At 35.8% G+C, this 27,083-nt stretch overlaps 1 protein-coding gene and 1 long non-coding RNA gene across 4 annotated transcripts in view; one reads left to right on the top strand and one right to left on the bottom strand.

Moving 5' to 3' along the window:
• The window catches only part of AHR (aryl hydrocarbon receptor), a 47,653-nt gene extending 20,947 nt beyond the window's left edge, over positions 1–26,706 (bottom strand). For both annotated transcript variants that reach the window (XR_008667389.2, XM_004045136.4), the window contains exons 1-3: positions 25,957–26,706; positions 15,171–15,358; positions 2,094–2,200 (exon numbers count right to left, since the gene is read on the bottom strand). Coding sequence is in view for 1 of the 2 variants with exons in the window: in XM_004045136.4 (XP_004045184.2) it covers positions 2,094–2,200; positions 15,171–15,358; positions 25,957–26,021 (360 nt within the window). In the remaining variant the exon portion in view is untranslated. The remainder of the gene's footprint in view (positions 1–2,093; positions 2,201–15,170; positions 15,359–25,956) is intronic.
• Positions 26,707–26,806: 100 nt separating this feature from the next.
• LOC109027845 (uncharacterized) overlaps positions 26,807–27,083 on the top strand; it is an 86,724-nt gene continuing 86,447 nt past the window's right edge. For both annotated transcript variants that reach the window (XR_010134606.1, XR_002006935.3), the window contains exon 1: positions 26,807–26,940. This is a non-coding gene — a long non-coding RNA (uncharacterized lncRNA). The remainder of the gene's footprint in view (positions 26,941–27,083) is intronic.

Below are 27,083 nucleotides of genomic sequence, written 5' to 3'. Positions count from 1 at the left end.
TGGGTATCTAGGATTATAGGCACCCGCCACCACGCCCAGCTAATTTTTTGTATTTTTAGTAGAGACAGGGTTTCCCTATGTTGGCCAGGCTGGTCTTGAACTCCTGACCTCGTGATCTGCCCGCCTTGGCCTCCCAAAGTGCTGGGATCACAGGCGTGAGCCACCGCACCTGGCCTTTAATAAAAATTTTTGTAACATTTTCTTCATATGCCTTTGTTAAGCAAAGGAAAATATTTCTCCTCAAAAGTTTTAGGCCATATGGTATACAGAACCTCTGGTAACACCTTTCACACTGTAGTGGTAATTGGCTGATAACTGTCGGTTGCAATATAAAGTCAGATGTCATTATGCAACTGTATATAATCAAACAGCCATTTTCACATATCTATAATGTTTCTAGTCATCTTCTTCATAAAAAGATAACATATAAGCACAATCCTAAGAAAATCATAGAGAATGTGAGTCTTCCTATTAAGAGAGCAATCTACAAATGGTATTCAATATGAACAGGTAAGTTTATTTTAACTTCTTAAGGGTTACCAATTTGCAGATAATTTAAAATATATATATTCCATATAATTATAGCTTTACAGCTTTGCATTCATATTATTGTTATTCTGTTTCCCTGACATAGGGTATGTACACAATTTGCCTAAATGTTTTGGGAAAAAAATAAAAATGGCCCATAATTTAAACCAACTTGCCAAGTGTTACGTCAATCAGTACATATTTGTCTATTTCACCTGAAATACAGGATTTCATTAGGCCCTTAGTAGAAAACCCAAGAGGTGTGTTTAATCATCTTAAACAGCAATTATTAAAATGCTTTCCTATGACCTGAATAAGGAGTCTTTATGTTTGGGTTTACATGTACATGAAGATCCTCAATTGGGGCTAGGGGAGGACTCATGCTTTAATAGATTTACTTCGTTTAAAGTAAGTTAATTTTTGCTAACAGGACTTTGAATGTGATTACACAATTGTAATAAAAATGTTATATTATTAGGCACATCACCATCCACTGAATGAACTAGTGGACTTACCGAAACTTAGGGTTACTTTTTGTAACAATGGTGAAGTAAGTTTTTCTAGTCAGTTCAGTGGGTGAGACTGATAACGATCACATAGCGGTGACAGCACACATGGCACACATCTTTATTCTATCTTTTTTCAACAAAATAACTATCTGAGAATTTTAAGTGAGAATCAATCATTGCATCAATTCTAAAAAAAAGAGTAAAAAAAGATTCAAAATGCTTTCATAGACAAATTAGAAATTAAATTCTGAAGCATAAAAATAGGGATTGGAGTTGTTGAGAAAATCTTTAGTATGTTAATAAGTCACAAACAGTTGCTAAAATAAAATGTAAGTTATAACATATTGGCAAAATGAAATTTGGATTAAGAACTATTTTAAACTATTTAAGAAATGCATTTAACAATTTTAATAGAGATACATTCCATAAAAATATATATAAATTCAACATCTTAAATTAGAACCTCTAAAATACTCTAGGAGTTCTTGCTATTTGAAGAAATATTAACACAACAGAAGGGGTTGACTGGTCTTCTAACTAATCTACTTCATATACAGTCATGCATTACCTAACAGGGACACATCCAAAGAAATATGTGGTTAGGTGATTTTCATCATCATGCAAACATCACAGAGAGTACTTACACAAACCTAGATGGTATAGTCTACCATACACTTACGCTATACAGTATAACTTATTGCTCCAAGGCTACAGACCTGTACAGCATGTTACTATACTGAATACTGTAGGCAATTTTAACACATGGTAAGCATTTTTGTATCTAAACTAGAAAAATTACAGTAAAAAATATGGTATAATCTTATGGGACCACTGTCGCATATGTGGTCTGTTGTTAACTGAAACATCATTATATGGTGCATGACTATAATTCCATTTTTTCATGTATTAAGCATCATTCACTATCGCAGTTCAGATGAAAGTGGCAAAAAACATTGAGCAAATCCTAAGTAAACTGGGAATTACTAAAAGACTTATTAATTCATTTTCCATTTACAACTGTCCTTAGTGTAAGAAACTATATTTACTAAAATTTACCTGTAATAAGAATTCTCCTTCTTGTAAGTTCAGGCCTTCTCTGAAATTTGCTGCCCTACAGTTATCCTGGCCTCCGTTTCTTTCAGTAGGGGAGGATTTTAATGCAACTGTGGAAAAAAAGGAAAAACAATGATTTTAAAAGTAAGCAAGAGTAAAGAGCTATAATAGAAAACTTCTGAACACCAAACAAAGACAATTTGAAATACTGGCATCCACTGGTATTTTTAGTAATTGGGTAAAACAAGGTAAATAATAAATACTAGGTAAGTAATCCTGTTGCCAGTGGGTAGCTCCTTATTCTATGCTAGTAACAAAACTGAAGGATTTAGTCAAGTTGTCAGCTGACAGATTGTTAAAAATAATTTTTGATGAGTTCACGATATAATTTTGTCACAAAACTTAGGAGTTTCAAAGAACTGCACAACACTGTTACAAACACTCCTCTCCACTCCTACCTCCTTTCTTAGGAGACTAAAGTTCTCCATAATGTAACCTATAAAAATGAATCCAACATTTTTATGTATTTATCTAAATATTAGGGAACTGGTGGTGGTGAGGAGAAAAAAAGCAACTATACACCTTATCGAGAGACGGATTTCTGATGTTTGGAATCTTCTTGTCCAGCATTTGGGTAAAAACTGTTAATTACTGTGACTATTTAATAGGTTCATGTTAAATTTATAAATTAACTCATGGAGAATTAATGTCTTCATAATCTTGAATCATTCTATCCAAGAACATACATTTCTTTCCATTTGTTCAAGTCTATATTTTGTCCTGCTAGGATGTTTTAAAGTTGTCTACAAAAAAGATGTGCACAGGTATCTTTATATTTACTCCTAGGTATTACATCTTGTAAAGTGGCTTTTCCGGTATAGCTTTTAACTGCTTGTGGATTATCTATGTGAAGGAAAGTCTGATGGCATGATAGGATGCTTACTATTGGAGGTGTCATGTTATAATGCTATCTCTTCTTTTTTTTCCTCACTCTGTGTGTGTGTGTGTGTGTGTGTGTGTGTGTGTGTGTGTGTGTGTGTGTGTGTGGTATGTATGTATTTATAGTCTGGGAGGAAGCGCAGCTGAATAGAAATAATAATAGCTACCACTTAAACATTTTGCCAAGCACTTTCAAATATTATCTCACTTAAAAGCATGTGGATATTGGTAATTGACAGAATTGGGCTCAAATCTTACCTCTGACATTTACTAAAAGTGGGAGTTATTTGAGCCTGTCTCCTAATATGTGAGGTGGTAATTAAAAAAAAAATGTTTAAAGCACATCTTGCAGGGCTGCTGTGAAGAGTAATGAGAATATATGTTAAGTTTCTGACACACAGTGGATCAATACTGTTCAACAAACAGTAGCTTTAATTAGTAGAAATATTTCTCAGAGCTTATGGATTGCTTGGTTATAAAGCATAATCTTTTAGATACTTTCCACTTTCTGACCTTTTTTTAACCTGTGATATTTGAATAAGAGAAACCATTAAATAAAACTGACTCTGGCAGTCCTTTTAACATTTATCTCACTATATTTTTATGTGACAAAATAATCCAGCTCTGAAAAAACTAGAGATTTACTAATAACTAGACTTTCTCTCAGTCTGAGCAGAGTTCCACATATAAAACCTGCCTGCAGTCTTTCATATTTGCAGTGTATTTTCTGGTAAATCATCACTGAATGTGTCACACCAGAATCTCATGCCATTCTGGCCTTTGCAGAAGTTAAAACATATCTCTTTGCAAGAAACAGCCAAAAGCACGGTCTCTGAATATAACTTCAAAAGGCCAGAGAACAGATTTCCTTAGGCCAAAAAACAGTTTGAGGTAAACTGACCTAACAGTTCATCAAGACCAAAGGAAATGTTTAATCTGTACACAGAGAGAATGGCAGAAGAGAGAATGGCCTTTTCTCCCTTTCTATTCCGTAAGTTACGTTGTTGCTTGCTTACTAATGGCCACATTTGCTTGAATGCACTAAAACCACACAACGTCAGAGTCAACTACATTCTGTTACTTTTCTAAAAGCTCTGGTATGAAGCATCAGTAACACTTGCTTTTAAAAAGAAAACAACAAAGCCAAACCCTTACATTATGAAATAAGCCTAAAAACGGACAATAACAGTGTCAGACTTTATATATCTCAATTATTGTTTGGAATCTCTTAAAATTAATATTTAATCAACACAATTGATATTAGTTCCACCTAGAGTCATTGGCAGTAGAAAAACATAAATATTAAGAGATAACTACTTGATCACTGAGAAGATGACTAAGCAATGAAAGAGACCATTCATCTTAGAGTAATTTATAATGTGTTCTTGGGCTTGTACTGGGGGTATTAGCCAATGTAATTAGACACTTGAGTCAGACCCTGTCTTTAAGTAGGGGATATAAGCTATGGAAATAACTAGAAAACAATGTCAAAAATACTAAGTACCAGAATAGGGTTTAATTAAAGTATTACAGGAACTTGAAGTAGAGAAAAAATAAAAAGAACAAATTCTTTCTAAACAACAATGCTTATAATTCCAAATGTTGGAAGGATGATATTTAATATGTGTAACTACTACATAAGTAGGAAAAGTGACAAGTTCATTTGGAGGAATGATCACTGGAGGTTTCTACCAAAAACAAATATGCAAATATTTCTTTTGCTCTTGTGTTTAAGGTTAATCACTGGTAAATAATTGAAGTAAATATTGTGCAAACATGAGTCTGAGAAGGGTGGACTTTTAAAATCATTTAAAAAACACTGCTGTGCTTTTTCAGGAAACATTTTATGTCATGGCCTTTCAGCCTAAACTATGTAATGTCTACCCCTGCATGAAGTTTTTCTTCTATTTCTTGCTCTCATGCCTACTACCTCTAACTTAGTAAATTACTAGAGGCTCTATCAATACTACTCATTTTCATGTATATATTGCTTGTGCTGATTAGAAAGAAAGCAATGAGTAAGAAAGTGACATGAGACACTGTCACAAGAGCTGCTTCCTACCATTGGAGTGACCTTACTTAGTACTCGTATGTGATATTGGGCACACACTGTACACACCTAGCACTTTCCACGTATTATATCCTATTTAATCTTCATAATAGTTCTATGAGACTGACACTGTTATTTCAATATATTAGAAAGCTGAGACTTAAGGAGATTGAGAAAATGTTCACAGGGTCATAGAGATTTAAGTGGCAGAGCTTAGACAAAAACTCAGGTAGCCAGACCTCAGTGTGTGAGCTATTATTAACCACTGCCCACTTTGCTAACCACCTTTGACCCTTAGTTTCCTCATCTTTAAATGAGGACAATGCTACCTCTTGAGACAAATTCCTGTGAGGATTAAAATAACATGTACAATACCAGGGTAATGCCTGGAATCAATCACTGACAATCAAGGACAGAGGTAACGAAGTCTATGCTGACTTTATACCCCCTCAAACCACGATGGGAAACTTACAATTAAAGTGCCCCTAAGCAGGTAACTGAGTATTTTTATCATCTTTAAGTGGAAAGCAGTAATTAGTATCTAATAGGATTACTATGATAACTATATGACACATTTGAAAGTACAGCTGACCCTTGAACAACATGGGTTTGAACTATGCAAGTCCACTTACATGCCTCTGCCACTCCCAAGCCAGCAAGACCAACCCTTCCTCAGCCTACTCAACATGAAGACAATGAGGATGAAGACCTGCATGATGATCCACTCCACTTAATGAATAGTAAATATATTTTCTCTTCCTTATGATTTTCCTAATAACATTTTCTTTTCTCTGGCCTATTTTAAGAATACAGTATATAACACATATACAAAAGACACATTAATCGGCTGTTCATGTTATTAATACATTGTTCAAGGGTCAACTATACTTCAAAACTGTAAATTGTTACATAAATTATATGCATAACGACACTTTAAACATTACACCACTGGAATTAAATTTATGACAGTCCACAGAAACAAAATGTAGTATCTGAAAATAGGTCACCAGCTGGGAAGTATCTGCTGTACCGTAATGGGCATTTGTTAAAATCTTCCCCATCAGTGAGGATATGCACCACTTTCCAAAGTGTGAGAATCAGACTCCGAACATTCAGTAGAATGTTAAGATAGTAAACCACCAAAATATTTCCACTATTTCCTCATTGAAAGATCTATGAAGGAGTCATACAATACAAATAAGAATTTAATCTAACAAATGATGGAATTTAGAGTGCAAATACATCACAGCATTATCAAATGGTCATACCACAGATGACTCAAGTTTTATTCCCACATGCATTTAACCATATCCATGTTTCCTAATATGGTACTTTCCTTCCTTAGACATCTAAGCTCAGATTTCCCCTGCTCCTTAAAAGCCAAATCTCTTCATATCACATGCTTTGAATTGGTCAAGGAAAAAAAAATTCATGAGGAATACCAAATAGTGGTAAACTATATTTTGTATTTTGTTACTATAGTTTGCATTTAAACAGAAAGATGACATGATAAAAGTCTTGCCAGGGAAAGAATATCCCCTTTTAGTCCCTAACTACTGCTATAAATTCAATTAATTTCATAATATTTACCATCCTCTTTACTACTTTGGCAGGGAAAATTCAATTCCATTCCCATATTGACATAAACATAAAGGAGAGCAAAGCTATGACTTATAAAATTCAACCAACCACATAAACTTTTATAAATTAGAAAGGGTTAAGTAACGCAGTATTTCTTAAATTTAAGAAAAACATTCCCAGTTTAGTTTAGTCTGCTATGATGGGTATTTCCAAATAATATATTCAGTGTACCTAAAAGGAGCTTCTGCTACATACCTACTGGTAAAACATACATGTTTCACTCCAATACACTGTTTTCTTTTGTAAAAGAAGCGTTCTTTTGAGGGAAGGAGGGAAGAAACTAAAGAAAACTATGTTATATTCTAAATTCCTAGGAAACAGAGATTAGGCCCACATAGTCTAGTACCTTCTAATTATACTGAGAGACTACTGTTTTTCTGCCTACAAATTTCTAATCACCATGGTAGAATGGAAGAATATTCAGTTTTTTTAAAATGCAAATGTTAGTTTATATATTTATGATTGTAGGTTGAGAAACTAGTGTTACTGTCTTTTTAGCAAATCTAGGAAACATCATTTTCCAGCTCTAAAAGTCCTTAAAAGTTTGTTCTATCCAAACTCTTACACAAAAACTGACTTCCAAAGATGTTTAACATTCTTCCAGTTACTGACTGGTACACACTCAGTTTTATGCAATTCCTCTATAACTATATGACAAATCTCTGCATTAATGGAACAAGAGCAGTTAATTGACCTTTTCAGTGGGGAATGAGTTGCACTTAGCTTTTCATATACACAAGAGTAGTACATAAATTGCATTTTAAGTAACATAATGTAAATACTCAATGAGGGCAGTGATCCTTAAGCTTTCACAGACATTAGAATCACCTGGAAGGCTTAAAATACAATGCTTAGCCACACCTCTAGAATTCCTGATTCAGTAGGTCTAGGATAGGGCTCTACAGTTTGCATAGGTAACAAGTTCCCCAGTGATGCTGAGAATGAGGTGCCACTCTTTGAGAAACAGAGACTTAGAACCTCAGGATTTAGAAAATAACTCACGTATGTTCTGGATTGAATTCCCTCATACTTCTTAAAATTATCATTCCATGCTGTTCAGCACAGTTATTATTGTGAATGTCTTCGGGAAATAATAACAATTTTACAAACACAAAAGCTGAAGCACCTATCTTAAGACATAGTGCAATAACAGAAAATTTGACATGTATCCCAATAAAGCAAGTAGCATACAATGCCCAAAATTTCTATCCTCACCAAAGCAAGCTATCACACTTTTCCAAGTGTCCAGATTTGGAATATGTGCCACTCTCGATAAAAGAAAACAGTATATGTAAGTAAATTATTATGTATTATATCAAAAGGGGAAAAACAGTTTATTAACAAATTTCCATCTCTAAATAAAAAATATGAAATTAATTAAACAAAGGGATTCTCAATTGATATTAATACCAGGTCCGTAAAGGCCCTTATGCATATTAAAAAAAAAAACAAAACAGAAAATTCTCCATTAAAACAAGTGAAATACCAGGATTCTGCAGGAAATAACTATGATTTCCATAACAGTAACAATTTTAATTATAAAAATTTTTCACAGATCTCTCATTTTTAGAATTTACTACAAACCTAATACATCAGGGCAAGCAAGCATCATTATCAAACATGCTGAGAAGATGAAGACCCTGTGGAACAGTGAGGTTAAAGTCTATCAAAAAACACAAGATTCGTTAACTGAACTAGCATCCACAGCTCCTGCTGTCAGTGCTTTAATCACAAAACACAATCTCCCTCTACCATGCTGAGATAAAGAGATGAAATGTCTCCATAACACAGAAATTAGACACGATAAAAAAAAATCCAGCTGACAACAGAATGCTCTGTAAAAATGACAATTGTGTGAGAAAATTTCAGGCTAGAAAATACATGAAGAATTCAGTATGTACAATTCATTAAGGTTCTTTATGTCAACCAATCCCATCAGACTACTTGTCTCCCTCTTTTGTGTGTGTGTGAAACAGTCTCACTCCTGAAGTTCAGTGGCACGATCACGGCTCAACGCAGCCTTGACATCCTGGGCTTAAGATATCTTCCCACCTCAGCGTCATGAATAACTGGGATACAGAAGTACACCACCAAGCCCAGCTAATTTTTTATTTTGTGTGGAGACGAGGTCTCACTACGTTGTCCTGGCTGGTCTCGAACTCCTGGACTCAAGCAGTCCTCCTGCTTCGGCTTCTCAAAATGCTGGGATTACAGGCATGAGCCACAGAGCCCAGACATTTGTCTCCCTCTTAATCTCCCACTGCTAACAACTGAATGGCTTTTTGGCTTCTATGGACAAACAAGGAACAGAAATCACCTTCTCTAGTGTTATTATTTTTCTGTACACACTTTCATTGCATTTCAGTTTACACTTTCATTTCATTTCAGTTTTCACTTTCATGTACAGTTTTCTCTCTGGCTCTCCAATTTAAGAACACATCAAATGAAGGTATCTTAAGTCAACTCATTATCACCTTAGCATACTTTCATACTCCGCAGATTTCACTTTTTACCACCCCTGCTCATCCTTAAAACATCTTATCTTTGGTACTTTTCCTCTTATTCTACATGTTCTCCCCCTGGAATATTTTATTCACTTTAATGGCTTAAAATGTTATTCTGACGATAAAATGACTCTAAAATCTAAATCTCCAGCCATAAGCAAATAAACGAATTTGAGTTACTCATTAAAATTCATTGATTGAAAAGTCATAAGGCTGTAAGAGCAAGATTTAAAAATAATATACAAATATTACCAAATAAAAATTTCTTCAGACTTTAATATAATTAATATTATATGTGAACATGTTTTATAAAACACTATAACATGAAGGTGTACGTTTCCATTAACCAGATCACAAACCCTCACGAAATATCTTAAGACTTAACTACAGATTTTTAAATGTCTGTATTTGAAAATTTTCTAAAAAAGGAAAATTGCTGTAAGTTGGTGATTTTAATGTTAGCCCACGGTAGTCTCCCTAAAAAGAAAAAAAATGATGACTAACGACCTGTTCATGGCCAAATAAGCAAGGATTCTAGAGCCATGCAAGACTAGGTAATGATCAAAGAGAAATCCATTAAATCAGTAAATTTAAAAGAGACAGGAAAGCAGCAAAATACATAATATATGATGCAATGAGTTTAGATTGTTTGAATCTCAGATATTTGTCACTGTGTTCTTCAAAATAGTTGTCAAAGCAAACAAAAGCAGAGATAAAAGTATCCTATATAAAGTTCTATCATATTAATTTATTCATATAATCTAATAAATCTTATACTGTAAATTGGGATATCTGAGGAAAAGAGAGATTAAATTCCTGAACCAAAGAGGTCACAATATTAAATATGAGAGCCAGGATTTGTACATACATTCAATAAGAATGCGCTACTATTCTTTGTATTTATTCATGTTTAAATCTGCGCGGGTTTTATTGTATGAAGTCCATAAATTAAAATTTTAAAAGAACCTAGGTTTATATAGTTTTAGCTATGAAAGTTATCATGAATATTGTAATTAGAGTTTCATGTTTTAAAATGTGAATTAGGAAAAAAGATAACAGTTAAATCACCATTTAAGATGGATAATGCCATGGGTAAATCAAATTCAACAAATACTTTATTTGGTGATTTCAAATGTGCTAAACTGTTATGCAAACAAACCTACTTTGGATAGTCCTAGAATTAAGAAATAACATTTGCTATGATACTATGATACTGAAACTTTGGTAAATTACTTGACACACAGAAATTTTAAAATTACAACAAAGCAGATGAAATTATAGAATTCTCATGAATGAAAAAGCAGACATACAAATCTATCAGATTTTATAAAACATCAACCCTTAGAAGTACATTACTTAATTCATTTTTACTGCTTGTTCAAGCTTGTTCTTTGCATATACACATGTACGTATACTTGTTTTTCAAGAATAATGTTCTGGTCTAGAGACATACCAAAACAACTGAAATTCGGAGAAATGCACAAGCTGAAGATGAATAAACACAATAGCTCTCTTTGGAAAACCTAATGAACTGGGAATGAACTGTTAAAGCATCTGCAAAAGGAAGACCAAGAACAGAGCACTTGTAATTTTTAATTTAAAATAAAGTCAAGAAAGATCCATGATAAACAATGGGGTCAAATAAATGTTAGATCATCACATAATATAACTATTATCCTCTCTTCCCACAGCATTTTTAGGCTTAATGAATGAAAATATTTTAACATGTAAATAATTCTACATTTTATAAAATGGTGATTATTTTAAGCGTGTATAATGATTCAAGATTTAGATTTTCCCTAACATTACCTTGTTTTAAAAATAACTAGAATAATACTATTCCCTATGACAGCTGCAAATGCAAGACTCTGAAATCAGAAACTCGGATCCCTAAGCTCCATTTTGTCAGGCTCATTAGGTGTTTGTATGTAAACAGAAAACAAAAGTAGTCATTCCCGAATTCTCAATTTTGGGGCTGTATAAAAACAGAATAATTTGAACAAAATAGTTACATAATAATGGGCATTTCAAAAAATAGTAAGGAAATCTCATTAAAAATTGTATTAAAGATACGCTGAAATTAGGAATGAAACATTACAACGCTGATTAGATTGATCAACAAGCCCAGTGTACACTGTTTAACAATTTTGAGAGACATGATATAGGAGGAAACAATCCTTTCTCTTCACATCAACCAGTTTCAAAGATTAGATTGTAATCACCCAAATCCTAGTCTCTATTAATAAACTATTATTGATTGTAACCATTGTTATTTAAATTTTTAAAATACCCTCCATCTCAGAGATAATATATTTAAATGTAATGCTTAAATCATGTCAAAGAAACTATTTTCAACTTTATAACTGAAAAATTGCTAAGCCTTGTTCAAGTATTTTAAAGTTATATTTCAAAATGTTTTAATTAATTAGAAATGGATAAATATTAATGTAGTACTTAAAACTTTAGTGTTGCTTTTCAGACAGCAGCAGCAGTATAGTCATGGTTCCAAACTTTAAGAAGATCCAACCAAGTTGGATTATTTAAACTTGCAATAAATAGATGTATTTTCTTGGAAAAATATCTATTGTTACAGTAAAACTTGAGTTTCCTTTCTAACAAGATTGTATGATTACTCGTTTATATTGTTCTTTCCGCAGGAATTTACACACCCCCCTGTTTGCATCCTGTTATTCACTTTGAGCTTCCCTTCGCTTCGCTATACTGTTTCCCTAACAGTGGAAGAGTGGGTCCAACTGCACACAAAAATCCTAATCATTGTTAGCAGGTTTCAAATCTCTTCGTTTGCATCTACCATTTTTTCAGTACATAAGGGTTACCCTTACAATTTCATTCTCTGTGTGCTCTGAAATGTTGCATTGCCTTTCCAGACCACTGGTAGTCTGGAGGAAATTTGGGGATTAAAAAAAAACCTTATTATTTTCATTTTCCATCTAACTGTATGTTTCTGTATCAAACAATCTAAGAAACTGCTTAGGCTGAATGTACACCACTAAAACACAAGCAAAAATATTCATAGACTTCTTTAAATTTTGTATGTTTGCATTTGTCATTCTGAAGGCAAAGAAACAAAAATTAACCTGTTCAGGGCATAATCAAGGCTAGGCTAAATCACTGCCTCAGACTCTGTAACATGCTTGTTAAAATACTGATTCTTGGGTTTTACACAGAACTTACTCGTTATCAGCAGGGGCATGCCTCCGAATTTGCATTTTAAAAAGCTTTCTAGGTAATTCTTATGCACAATGCAGTTTGAAAAGAATCTAACGTTAAAGATAATGATAATGTAGTTGATGAAGGAATCATGCAAATAGGTAATAAGATCCTACTGTCAAATACACTGAGCCAGAATAAAAAATAGACAAACTCATTAATGAAGAGCTGAGAAAAAAGTTTTTAACAATTCCATGATGAACCCTGTGTTAAACTATGACATGCTTTATAAGATAGACTGTGAGATCTCCTTTACTTGAAGCATTGAATAGGACACTTACCTAATCATGTATGTGTCTGTGTGTATACATACATGAACACACATACACACATAATGTAGACATTAAATATAGAAATACATCTGTTTATATATGTGTGTTTCACACACATTTATATGTATCTGTCTAGATACACACATATGTACTACTTCTAAACAGAGGAAAAACCTATACATTTTTTTTTCTTTTTAACATATATAATTTGATTCCCCATTACAAAGGAACAAGAAATGGAAAGGTAAAATGACTCAAGTCAATAAAGCTTTATCAGAGTCAGGGAATAATGCCTCCTTGGCTTCTAGACTCCAGAATCTCTAAGGGTGGCAACCACGTCTTACACATCACAGAATCTGCCACCACATGGTCAAGCACTAAGCACAGCATGTGAGTAAATGCTAGGGATCAGGACAGCATTCTGTGACGCTGGGAGAAGGCCTGAAGTTACAATCTACAGCAGTGGCTCCTGAACTTCAACATGCATCTAGCCCTATCACCAAAGGTCCCACCACCTTAGATTCCATAGGTCTAGGGTTGGACCCAATAATTAGCATTTCTAGCAAGTTCCCAGGTGATGCTGACGCTGCCTGTCTGGATACTACACTTTTAAGAACCACAGGTCTAGGAAAAAATCCTCAGTGCTTTCCTATGCAACGGTTCCCAGAAAAAAAAAGGTATTATTTGGTCAGGAAAAACAATATAAGGAATCTAGAAACCTGAGTTCTAGTTCCAACTATGTCAGCTAAATGACTATAGCTAATACACACATACTTACAGACCATCACTGAATACTGCGTAACTCTTCTCCCAAGATGAAGGGTTTGGTATAGAGGCAACTGAAAATTCAAACACTTTTTATATAGGTCAGAGAAAATTTGTGTACTACGAAACTTTGAAATATATAATCTTTCCTGAAATCACTATCCTCAAATCTGTATATTGCCCAGACCACAACTGTTAAACTAAATAGCTTTTGTCCAAAAGAAAGACGGGAGAGCAAGCAAGCAAATCAATAAAAAGATGCTCAGACGAAACACATCAGATTATGTAAACATAAATCTAAAGGGAAATTAACTGTTGCAATATTCTAAACACAAATTACCAGTCAAATATCTATAAACGTGTTGTCTAGGCACTTCCTAGTGACCTAGACTAGCAGGATCAGCATCATCTCGGAGCTTGTTAGACATGCAAAATCTAGGGACACACCTAAAGCTACTGAACAAGAACCTGCATCTTAACAAGATCCCTATGTGATTTGTAAGCACATTAATGTATGAGAAGCATTGACTGACATAGCCCACTGAGATTTTATCATTAACTTGCTATGGTTAGTAAAATTATATGATATTTTAAAAAGACCATTTCCTTAAAAAATCTATTTCTGCCTTATAGACAGATAAAAGATAAATCAAAAATTAATTTTACATGAGAAAATACACTGAAACATCATTTGCAAACAAAAACTTCCACTGCAATTTAAAGGTAACAAATATCATCCAGCCGCCTAGGGCTCAAAACCCTAACCTTTACTGCTGAGAAAACTGAGATACGGGGATGCTACCTGGTTTGGTTAATGACAAACAGTTTTCAGTGACACAATAGAGAATGAAATCAAATTCTATTGACTCTTACAATCAAATGTTCTTTCTAGTGAAAAACATGTTTTAATTATATTTCTTGCAGTCGGTATACAATTAATGTAAAATATTAGAAATAGGCCAGGCGCAGTGGCTCATGCCTGTAATCCCAGCATTTTGGGAGGCTGAGACGGGCAGATCACCTGAGGTCAGGAGTTTGAGAGCAGCCTGGCCAATATAGTGAAACCCCATCTCTAATAAAAATACAAAAAATTAGCTGGGCGTGGTGGTGGGCGCCTGTAATCCCAGCTACTTGGGAGGCTGAAGCAGGAGAATCGCTTGAACCCGGGAGTCAGAGGTTGCAGTGAGCCAAGATCGTGTCATTGCACTCGAGCCTGGGCAACAAGAGCAAAAGTCTGCCTCAAAAAAAAAAAAAAAAAAAAAAGATTAGAAATATACATAAGTTTGGAGGGATAAATAAAATGACATGTCTATGAAAACACAGAAAATCCAGCAAGATGGTGTTTTATCTTTTTTTTTTTTAAAAAAGAGAGACTTTTAAATATTGAAGTAGAAGGGAAACTGGAATTCAACATAATCAATTTGAGTGTAACTTCTAAATATATGATTTTCAAAGAATGATACCATGCATCATTTCAGTGGCTGCATCTGTTGGGTGAATAAAACTGGAAAATTGATTTTAAGACTTATAAATCTGGCTTTGCCACTGAAATTTTACTATACAGCAATAAATTTTCCAAATACGGGTAATTTTTGTAGTTATTAACACAGAAACAGCTATATCTAATACAACTATTTTTTATAAGTTATTGTAGACAAATTAAACCCTTCTGTCTTACCATCAAAGAAGCTCTTGGCTCTCAGGTAACTGACGCTGAGCCTAAGAACTGAAAGTTTGTCCAACTTATTAATAACATCTTGTGGGAAAGGCAGCAGGCTAGCCAAACGGTCCAACTCTGTATTAAGTCGGTCTCTATGCCGCTTGGAAGGATTTGACTTGATTCCTTCAGCCGGGATTGGCTTTACTCTGAAAAACAAACAAAATACCATAAAAATCCTTTAAAAAATATAAAGCAAAAATTTCTATTGCATTATAACATCTCCTCAAATATTTCTCTAACACAACAAACTTTTAAAGTCTATTTAAAGTTTACATAAGTCTTTCTAAAATCTTCCTTTCACATCTTAAGAAAAACAGGGAATGGGTTAAATTCTTCCTAATATTTCATTAAAAAGCTTATGAACTCATCATAGGAAAATGTTTGCTTATACTTCATGCATTTGTAGCACAGTGATTCCCAATTAACAGATCTACTGGGATTTTTTTTCCCCTGTCAAATGCATTAGCCATTGTTTGGTGGAAAATTAAAAAGAGAAATTTGTGATAAATTATATGAAAATCATACTTCCTTTGCTATCTTCCACAGGAAGCATCTCAGCATCATTGATGTTGTCAATAAACAGGGACAACCCTAAATAAAGTATTTATCTTCATATCACCAGCTTCCTGTATTTATTTACTTTCAACTCATTAGAGATAATGTCCCAAAGCTCCTCTGACACCTGCAGATGGTCCTCCAGCCATCTAATGTGGTCCTCAAATATTAAAAGAAGAATAAATTTGACTTTTGCTATTTACATTTCTTGTTGACAAATATTAGAGGTTAATGGTGATTACCGGCAACTTTTGCTTTTACATGTAGACAATAATTATACTTAATTATTAGCTTTCGTAGCTTGTGTCTCAATTAGAAAGTTCAATGGAACCCTAAACAATTTAGCATGATTTTCACCTGAGAAGAAAGACACTTATGGGTCAAAGAGGAACATGAGTTCAGAAATGAAAAGTTGAATAACTTCACACAAAGACCCCAGCCAGGATTTCACAGCAGACATTAATCACTTAAAGTGAATTTAAAGATCATCAGATACCCACGCTGAACTGGAAAACCAAAGTAATTTATACCTTATACCTCTATACCTTCCTGTTAGCCAGAAAAGTAATTATCCAGCGTTTTCTTACAACAAAGACATTTTTGACAATTCAAATGGAATTATATGAGCTTTTGTAAAGTAGAAATTGGCCTGGGCATAGTGCTATTAATATGACCCAATCAAAACATTTCTAGATAATTTCTTTTCAATGATATATGTGGAGAAGTAATACTTTAGGCAGAAAGAAGATGAAAAGTAAATACTTCTACAAAAAAGGTAATACATCGGTAAAATGATGTGTGTGTGTGTGTGTGTGTGTGTGTGTGTTTATGTATGTATCAACAGATACCTTCTCCAGATTGTCTGTACAACTGTGTATATAATAGAAATTGGTGATGGTTCCCCTAGCTATTTTCCCCTAATCATATTGCATTTATAAACAAATTTCAAGTCACACCTAATTACTTCATTTCTCCACTTAACCAACTGAATTTCAAACTTTACCTATAATGCTTGTCTACCTCATTGTGTAATTCTCTACTGGTTAATTAATAACTTGCTGACAAGTATTTATTTATATCCATCACATCCTGTACAGCCCAGGTAAACACTTTTCTCCTAACTATTCAAAAAGTGTTATGGGAGCTAAGCAGAAGCAGCAACTGCTTGAAAAAAGATTTTACAGAAAACGTGGTATCTGAGATGGATCTTGAGTGAGGGACAGGATTTCATGAAGAGGCATAACTAAGGATTGGTGAACTGTAAGAATTCCCCCATATGAAGGGAGAAGCACAGGGTGAAAGAGAGAAAAGAAGAAAGATGGTTGGGGCCACATTCTTTCAACAAATACTGAACACCTATCAAGTGCCCAGCACAGAACACTTACAGGTAAACAAAATATACAAAAGCTCCTGTTGTCATGGAGCTTACATCCTAGGTGGAGGATGGAGAAATAAACAAATAAACATATAACTTTTAGGGCAGTGAGTGCTAAGAAGAAAAATAAAGCAAGGTAAGAAACTAAGGGGTGACAGACATGATGCTGGTTTGGATAGCCTAGGAAGGTCTCTCTGATGTGACGTTTCAGGACAGACATGAGTAAAATGAAGTGAGCTATGTGGGTGTCTGATGCAAAAATGTTCAAGATAGAGGAGACAACAAAGTAACGATAGAAATCGGACTTAGGCATCTGTTCTTAAGTGTTGAGCTGAGATTTACAAGATCAGCCTGTGTTTCACCAAGCTGACTCTGGTGATAGAGAATACAGAAAGCAGGGCAGGGTTCACTGAAGTTAGGATTCCGGGATGCCAGGAACTTCTTTCTAAAACATAAATCTGACTGTGTCACTCCTCTGATTAAACTCCTTCAGTAGCTCTGAACTGTCCATGTTCCTTAGCTTAGCACACAAAATCCTTCATGATCTTTCTAGCTTCATCTACCCCTCTGGCTTCATTTCTTCTATTGAAGCCGCTTTTGTCTATTCTACCCCAGAGCTAAGAAATTACTTACAGTTACAACATGTGGTTTAGTGCTTTCATACAACCTCCTTGTTATGTCCCATTGGGTTCAAGTCCCCGCTCAAGTAGATCACTTTCATGAAGTCCTCCCTGACCTACCTCACAATGGATTAGCAACTCTGCCCCATTTGACTTCTTATACAAATGTCTAATATAATGATTCCATTAAGGAATATTCCATACAAACAACTTCACAGAAATAGAAAGTGTGTATACAATCCAGTCCTGCACTCTTGGTGGCTTTCCAGTAATGATTATGAAACACTGGAGAGAAGAGAGTGACACAAACGCTGAAACAAGGCAACATGCTATGACATAGGGAGAACTAATAGTAACATAAAGGTATCCCTCCATGTGGTACTGCTGCCTGTCTTGTGCTGGCTCTTTGCAATATTCAGCCTCACACTAGATTCTGAGGCTTGCTTTTCACAATGCAAAATTGTCTACATTTCTAATGTATTACTATGTGTCTTACAAAATATTTAACATGAGAGCAAATTTCCATTGTCAAGTAACATAAATGCTTATACTTGTTTGCCTAACACCCTTATTTCTATGTAAGCTTAAATCATTTTTGTATCCTTAATGCCCAGCATAATAGAGTGGACTCTCAATTAATGTTTGCTGACCAAAAGTGCCAAGAAAAGAAATGATCACAACCTGACCAAAGGCAGTCACAGTGAGGTTAAGAAAGGACTGGCTTGAAGAGAGATTTAAGCCAGACTCAAATGTTCACTGAACTAAACTAACTCACTATAGGAAGTAAGGAAGAGGAAACCATTGAGTGAGGAGAGGTTGCAAATGGTTCTGCGATTTGTAGCTCGGAAGAACAACTACATTTCCTAATGAGAGCTGTACCAGAAAAGGAAAAAAGTGGCTTGAGGATAGACCTCAGTAATACCAACATTTAGGTCCAGGGCTATGGAAGAGGCATAGACACAGAGAAGAAATGATAGACAGGAAAAAAACCAGGGTAGAATATTTTGGAGGTCATAGAAGAAAGTCAAATACACAGAGGAAGAAAGTCAAATACACAGAGGAATTAAGGTCAGGGCTAAGAAGTACCCTCAGAACTTAACAATTCAGATGTACTGGATTTGAAGCTTTTAAAATGTCAGATTGTTAAAGCTAACAAAGGTAATGCATTTGACCCACTTTTTCACTGATTTTGTGAGAAATGTACAGATTTTGTTAAAATATTTAATATCTATCCATACATCTTGAAGATATACAGAACAATTAAAAATAGAGTAATCTTACATTAACTGCACTTGACGTGGATTATGCTAATATTTTTACTTTTGTATTGTCTTCGAATCTATAAGAAAGGACACTGCTAACCATTATTTAAGGAAAAGCCTGTTTGAAATATAAATAAACATCCCTGTAAGATTGGATTTGGGAGCTCTGGAGTTCAAACATCTCCTGAAATAGACCGTATGATGTTGGTCAGGCAAAGGAGTAACTTATTATTTTTTGAAACCTTTACCTCAAAAATCTTGTCCCAATCTGTAATCAAAATTGTTATGAAATCAAGACTCCAGCTGACTGCATGCCATGCTTCTGTTTAGAAGCCCTGCAAGCTTTAACTGCTGGTGGTAACAGGCCCAACAGTATGCCCAATGCCAGTCTGAATGCTATCTTGAAAGCCTTTTTAACATCTCCATCAAAAAAGTCTATAAGGTTCATCATTTGTAGCCAGTGTTTGAAGTAAAGCTGAAAAAATTAACCAAGTTTACTCATAAATATAACTGTTTTATATAATATTCATTATAAAACCTCAAAATGACATGCAAAGATATGGTTTCAGTAATCCTATGAGATTAAAGTGACGTTTTTTAACAAGAGATTACCTCTCACAGTACTGAGTTTGCTCTATCGGATTTTTCCTCGGGGTGATGTAATCTACTCTTACTGCGTTGGTCTACTTACCCATAACTTGTTTATCTTTATTTCCAGTCCCTGTACCTGACTGCCCTTCCATTCACATTCCCCTGGAGTTGGGCACCCACTTCTCAGCACTATGGTGCTACTCTCCATCTAATAGCTAGGAAATCTGAAGTATTCCTCAGTAAAATCCCCCTACCATACTACCTACACCCAATAAAGCCCAACTCTTAACCCCATTCATTCTTCATTTCCTTCCCCCAGCTTCAGTGCATCCGTATTTATCTCTGAATATAAATTTCAAATATTTACAATCATAAACTATGTGCTTAATGTGATGGAGGTGACACATAGCACAAATAGATCCCAACTTCATTGTCAGGCTGAACACAGCTGGATATTTTATTTCCCTATATGAGTCAAAAACATCTACAAAAACTTCTGAGAATTCTGGCTGGAAGCCACTTTTAATGAGTCAGAAATCTTCTGCCACCCTCCTGCTGCTGCCCTATAATTGTGATGAGTTCTTTCCTTTCCCTTTTGTTTGCTATACCTGAGGAGAGATGATGAGATATAAACAGCATAGTTTCTAGCACAAGACATTAGCAGGGAAAATCAGGAAAATGAAATATGGCCTAGAAACCACTATTAGTTCCATAATCCTGAAAAACTCATTGTTTCCCTTTCCCCCTTCTTCTACGCAAATACACATTTTTATTCCCCCTTGAACCCGCATAAAATGTATCTGCCTTACCAGAATCACTAAAACATTACCAAAAAAATTTTAAGTGGTAGTTAATTGTTAAATTAGTACATCTCAAATATGTACTAAGTGCATGGTACTGTACTGGGAAGCTCTGGTAGTTTCAAAGACAAATAATAGTCCTATCTTTAAAGACATTCTTTTTCCTACTAGGAGGAAATATATTTTATAACAGGGCAAAATCAAGCATAATATATTGCTCAGTAACACAGGTGCTGTAAAAGAGTTCATGGAGATGTGGCATCTAAATCGGGTCTTAAATACAGGCAAGACACTTCTGTTTCCGTCATGGTAGAATACCCAGCTTTCTGCAACTACCCTTCTCTTCCAGAAAACCACACCAAAACAAGAAAAGCAGGAGCCAGAAACACAAACTCTGTCTCCGATGAACCTAAGTGACAGCTAAACCCAGATGCAAATAAACGGGAAGATGGTAGAAAAGAAATCAATAATAGCATAGAACAGGAAGGCAAATGTAATCACAGTATATTACTTAGCTAAACAGTAAACAATATACAGTCAAATATAATACAACGCTAATGTGTATATAATCCAAAATTGTGATAAAATATATTGGGAGGATGGAGGAAGGTGAAAAAGGTTAAAGTGAGACAAGAGAGCACTAAAATCCCTAACTACCACAGTAAGACATCAAAAGATAAGGCCTCACATGCTATACTTAAGATGTGCCACATATATAATTGACTTTTCAAATCTGCCAGTATTATTTAATAGGAATACATTTTAAAACAATATTTCAATAGAAAGAAGTAAAAAGAACAAACTAAAAGATGACTGAAAAATGTAAGACAAAACAAATGAATACGTAAAGGACACCCTAAGTAGAAAATCTGCAAATACAAGTGCTTCTCCTATACATAACCATGATCCCAACATATAACTTTAATTACCAACCACACTTTTGCCTATGAAATTGACAATAATATTTTTTAAGCAAAAATGCAAAAATATAGTCACATCCCCAGATTGATGATGGAATGTAATTAGTAAATTTTTCTTAATTTGATACTATCTCTTGGAGTGTACGATTTGGTTCAACCTTAAAACAACACATACTTTTCTATCCCAAAATTCCCTTACAGGAATTTTTTCCTAAAAAAATAAATTTGCATAAAAATTTACACATCACAAGGGTATTCTCTGAAATATTAAAGTATTAAATGGTTGGGAATAAAATTTCCTCCCAAAAGAAAAACAGTTAAAAAAATTATAGAATATTAGTACAACAGAGTATTATGCAGCCTTTAAAAGCAATGTTTTAAAGAGGAAGGGAGGTGGGTAGCAAATCAATAAGACAAGAGAAAAGACTCTAAGAGGAAAGGACGTAAAACACAAGTATGGGGATGAGCAAGTACAAAGTATGTATGGGAAATGACAAATAATTTATTTCAGCCATAACACTATCTGAGAAGAAACAGTGAAAATCCCTAGGATACGGCTGTACTGTATGCATCACTGAATCTGTTCACCTGGACAGTACGAACACAAGTCAGTAAGAACACAAGCTTTGAAGCAAAAAGACCTGGGATCCAATATCCAAACTCTTTTTCATTACCTGAGCAACTCTGAATTTGAATCTCAGTTCCCTATCTATAAACTTAAATAATACTACCTTTCTTTAGTACTATTATAAAAATGAAGAAAATGATGTAAAGAACTGGGCAAGCTTGTATCAGAATAAGTGCTAATAAACAGTCATCTTTTGTCATATTAAGCCACTAGCAAAATATCAATTTTAAAAGAAGCGTAAAAGTAGAAAGGTACTGTTGTAAAAGATTTGTATGGTATTTACTTCTAAGTAACTGTCTTAATTAAATACATGAGTAAGCACGTACTATGTAAATTTATTCACCAGTGAAGTAGCACATTTCAGCCGTAGCCGTAATTGAGAACATAATCGTATACTGCCTCTTACTGTTTCACGGGAGAATTGATTGTTCTGTGATAATGTAAGCTAAAAGAATAGAATTTACGTTTCTGTTTCATTTATATCTCTAGCAGTCTTCACAGTTTATATATATATATATATTTTTGTTCTGTTTTAGTTGTGAGAGTAGCAGTACAGGTGCTGACTGTCGTGCTTTATTGGTCAAGAAACTTGCCCAGATCTGTAACAGTGAAGAAACTAGACCTCATTTTTTAGTTTAGATCCAGTGCTTTCAATTTATACCTGTTTCCTCTTTTTGCCATTTAATGCTACCTATAACTAAACACTTTCACTTACTTCATTTCATAGTTCTAATAAGCAGGTGTCCATAACTACTATGTATATGCTGTCTAAATCAAGCTATTGGAAAGAAAAATGATGGAGAAATAATTGTGTAAATGAAAAGACCCATTCTTTTATTTTAGATGCTATTTTAAAAATGGCACCATAAATTTATAGAAAACATTTAATGAGTATTATGTAAGTAATACAATTCAGTATTACATATATGAAATTCATGACATTTAAAAAGAATAGCAAGACAATGCTTTTATATTATTAATATGTTAATAAAAGTAAAAGTTTTTATCAGTATGCATTTTAAAGAAAGATCAGCTAAGGCTCAGAAGTGACTTCCAGTTCTGACACCTCATAATGGCTTAATCACTACTACAGCTGGTATCATTTTAAAGTGTAGATCCCCTTTTCTCAACACCTATTATTTGCCAACATGCAGTGCTAACTTTCTACATACAGGTAAGCTGAAATCCATTACAACTTTTTCTTTATGATTAAAACCTTAAAAACACAAAAATATATCCAAAATTATCACTAGGGAAAAACATTCTATTTAATTCTATAATGGCCTTTTTGACTATCTTCATGAGACAAAATAAATAAACACTTTCATTTCCAAAGAGAATAAAATAAACACAGGATTTGTTCTCTTTTTCTGAGTAGGGTTACTAAGTATGGGGCAACAGTCTAAGCAAAGTTATAGTAGATTCTATAATGAAAGCTATCTTTGATATTTTCTTCTTGAAGGGAGGAACATGAATTGGACGTAAAGTTGCTTCAGAGCCTTTAATTTCCCAACTTTCATTACTCCAAAAAGAAAGGAAATATTTATTGAGAGTCTACTATGTTGGAGATACTTCAGTGGGATTAAATTGAACACATTTAAAATGTATTTCCTACTAATAAAGATAATTTTCAATGTGAGAGCCGCCACTAGGGGGGGTTGATTTTTCTTAATAAATTTAACTCAAGATTGAAAGAAGCTTCAGGTTACAACTGTCACCTACTTTACTCCAAAATTTTATGGCATACTTATATTCCATAAAATTTATATTTAATTGGCTGTCTTTTTAAACAGTCCTATAATAATGCTACAGCATATTTTATCTGTAAATAAAATAAAATGGCTCTCATTTAAGAGGTCAAAGTTAAGTAGGTCTGGATAGCATTTTCAGCTCAAAACAAGATCTATTTTCCCCAATGTTGGCATGTTTTGGGGCTCATTAGGCCACAAACTGGTAGTTTAATTTTAAAACTCAAATTTAATACCAGGTTTAATGCCTTCATTTCTAAAATAAACTTTGATTAACTGCATTATAAAGTTAACAATTTTTCATTCAGGTAAAAATAATTTATATAAACACTTTCACTTGATAATGAAAATGCCAGCACTAGCCTTTTCTTACAGAGCAAGCTGGTAATATTTAAGGCATTTGTATGATTAGAAGCAATATACGGTGCTCAGTAGAGATCTGATAAACATCTATGCTGACAAAATGTGGGTGAATGGAAAAAACACTTTTATTATAGGAAATTAATACAAGTATATTAAAGACTGAGTAAGTATAATATTAGGATAATCTAATAAAAAGTACACTTTACGCAAAATAACCAAAATCCATAAATGTTAAACTGTATAATGAATACAAAATTATGGCATTTGTTTTTGTTTACAAAGCCATCCAGGTCCTTTGATAACACCCTAACTGAAACCCAGTATCTTAAAAACACATCAGGGAGATCTTCATGTTTTCTCACCATACACATAAAACCCATGACACCCCTATTATACATGATGCTAAGTGTATTATTATATTAAACACATAGAACAGACATTTGGGATGCCTCCCAACTTTAACCATCAATGACAATGTCAAATAAGACAAACATACTTTAATATAAGAAACCATTCTACAAAATTAAAAGTATTATAAACCGATGTCTCAAACTGCCAAGGTAGAAAACTGCTGGTTTGACAATATTCCCTTAAGACACACTGTACCATAAAACTTCCAAATTTTAATCAGTCTATTTATAGATTATTATCCTCTGTTAACGCCAATTCGTAAGTATAGTTCTGAAGAACTATGATAACTGAAATTCTGAAAGGAAACTAAAATTTTAGAATGAAACTTTAAACCAATAACTGGTTTTAAATGTAAATCTTAAAGTGTTATTTTTCTGGTTCCCATTAGTGATAGTTGGAGTCTAAGCAAAACGCACACTTCTGATTTGGTCTGAGAAGACGTTTAAGAGTTCTTAAAATTGTTTACGAAAACTTGAAACACATGTAGGTAAAGTAACTCAGAGATCTAGAAATAAAAAAATTGGAATAAACACATGAATACAACCACCTCACAACACGAAATGTTTTGAGCACGGATAGTTTTTTCTGACACACACAAAAAATTGGCCATCTCACACAAATATTCCACCAAAATCAACCGACAACGACAAAAGCAAGTTTGTACTCACTCAACTAGAAGAAAACTTTGAAGGGGAAAAGAATCAGAGATAGATGATAAGAATGAAAACCTCTCTCAAATGCAGTTCTAAATCTTTTATTTTACAGACCCTAAAGCCACCCCAAAAGTGATAAGCAAGCTTCCGAAAAAGATGTCTGAAGAATACAAATCCTCCACCGTATCCTGTCCGTTGCATCCCCTCCCACCTGCTACCACTTCTATCCACTTTACCGATATGGTCACGATGAGCGCTACAAAATTGCTGCCAAATAAGTAAACAAGAGCGCAACACAAAGCCAGTTGGTGGGGACCAAAAAGTACCTTTAGAGGCACTTAGCCCCTCCGTAAAAGTCAGCATGTGTTTAGCTCTTTAAAACATCTCGCCCTACCAAACTCTACGAAGAATGAGAATTAAGACCGTCCTCTAACCTAACCCATGCGGATATTAAAAGTGGAAGGAGATTTCAAGACAGGTTTATACTAACTAATCCATTAGCCCAAGACAGATCAGAGCTGTCAACAAATCAGGACCAAATCAGAAAGAACAAAGTTGCAAATGTGAGAGGGTGCGTATGCACTGGTGCGGGGGAAGAGGATGGGTGGGAGGACAATTTTTAAAATGCAATCATTGAAAACGGGAGAATCCAAGTCCTCTGTCTCCCAGCCGGCCTCCAAACCTCGATTTCACGGGCAGTGCCGGGAATGGACCTAATCCCAGGATCGCAGGGATTTGGGGGCGGGGTGGGGCTGCCTCCCGCACCCGCGTGCCTGAGCGCCCAGCCCCCGCGATGAGGACGCGCTCGGGACACTCACGTTTTCTGCACCGGCTTCCGCCGCTTGCGACTGGCGTAGGTGATGTTGGCGCTGCTGCTGTTCATGGTGCCCAGCCGACGGCGGCGGCTACTCCCCGGGCACTGGCGGCCGGGTCCCCGGAACCCGGTGAAGGCTGGGACGACTGCGGCGGCCGGCGCCGGGTTCCGCGAAGCCGCGCCCGCTCCACCTGCGTCCTCTCGGGACAGTGGCGTGGGCGCCGCGCCTCAACGCCTCGGCTCACGCAGGCTTCCGCAGCCCGCGCCAGTACAGGTGAGCTGCCTGGGCCTGGCGCAGTGAGGGGGGGCGAGGGGCGGAGACCCGCGAGCAAGGCGGCGCAGGTGCCGTCTACACCGGCGGAGGCGGCACGGCAATGCCCGCAGGTGAGGCGGCCCGGGCGGAGGAGGAGCCTGGGCCGTCTATTTAGAATCCTGGCCTGGGTCGCGCACGGTGGCGCCGCGCCCCGTGACCGTCGCCGCGGCCCCTTGGGTGAGGGAGGCGCCGCCGCGCTGCTCCCGGGACTTCCCAAATCCTGGGTGCTTCCCGCCTGCGGAGCTCGGGCGCCGGCCACCAGTCCCGGCTGCTCCCAGCTTCCGTTCGGCTACACGGCTGCCCCTGGTCTGAGCTGGCGGTCCGGGGCACGCTCTCGGAACAGAGCGTCGAGGGGACTCCCCAGCCAGTGCCTCCCGCCGCCGCGCGCACCGGCTGAATAGCAGGAGCACCCCCGACCCCTCACCGGCCCCGCCCCGCCCCGCCCCGCCCAGATCCCGCGTAGCCCCGCCCCGTCCTGCTTGCCCCCGCCCATCTGGATTCCATTCCATCTTCCTTGAGGGCCCCACCCTCATCCCGGCACGTGATGACGTAGGACGTAAGGACGCCCCCCCGCCGGTAGCCATCTTCGTGCATAGGCAAACATTGTAGCTAGACTGTACAAAGTATATCAAGATATGCCAAATATTGAGCTTAACTTCACCTGTTTGAGAGATGGTGGGTCAGCTAACTTGTGGCTAAGAATTACAATTAACTGGTAGACAACTGGTAGACAACCAATGGGACTGTATATTTTCCTAGTTGGGGAGGCTTCAGAAGGCCAGATTTGAGTTGACACTTGAAGGCTAGGAGTTTCCTTG

Source organism: Gorilla gorilla, chromosome 6, assembly GCF_029281585.2.
Source record: "Gorilla gorilla gorilla isolate KB3781 chromosome 6, NHGRI_mGorGor1-v2.1_pri, whole genome shotgun sequence".
Classification (NCBI taxonomy): Eukaryota; Metazoa; Chordata; class Mammalia; order Primates; family Hominidae; genus Gorilla; species Gorilla gorilla.
Note: the sequence above shows the minus strand (reverse complement) of the source record. Positions and strands in the feature narration are given on the sequence as shown.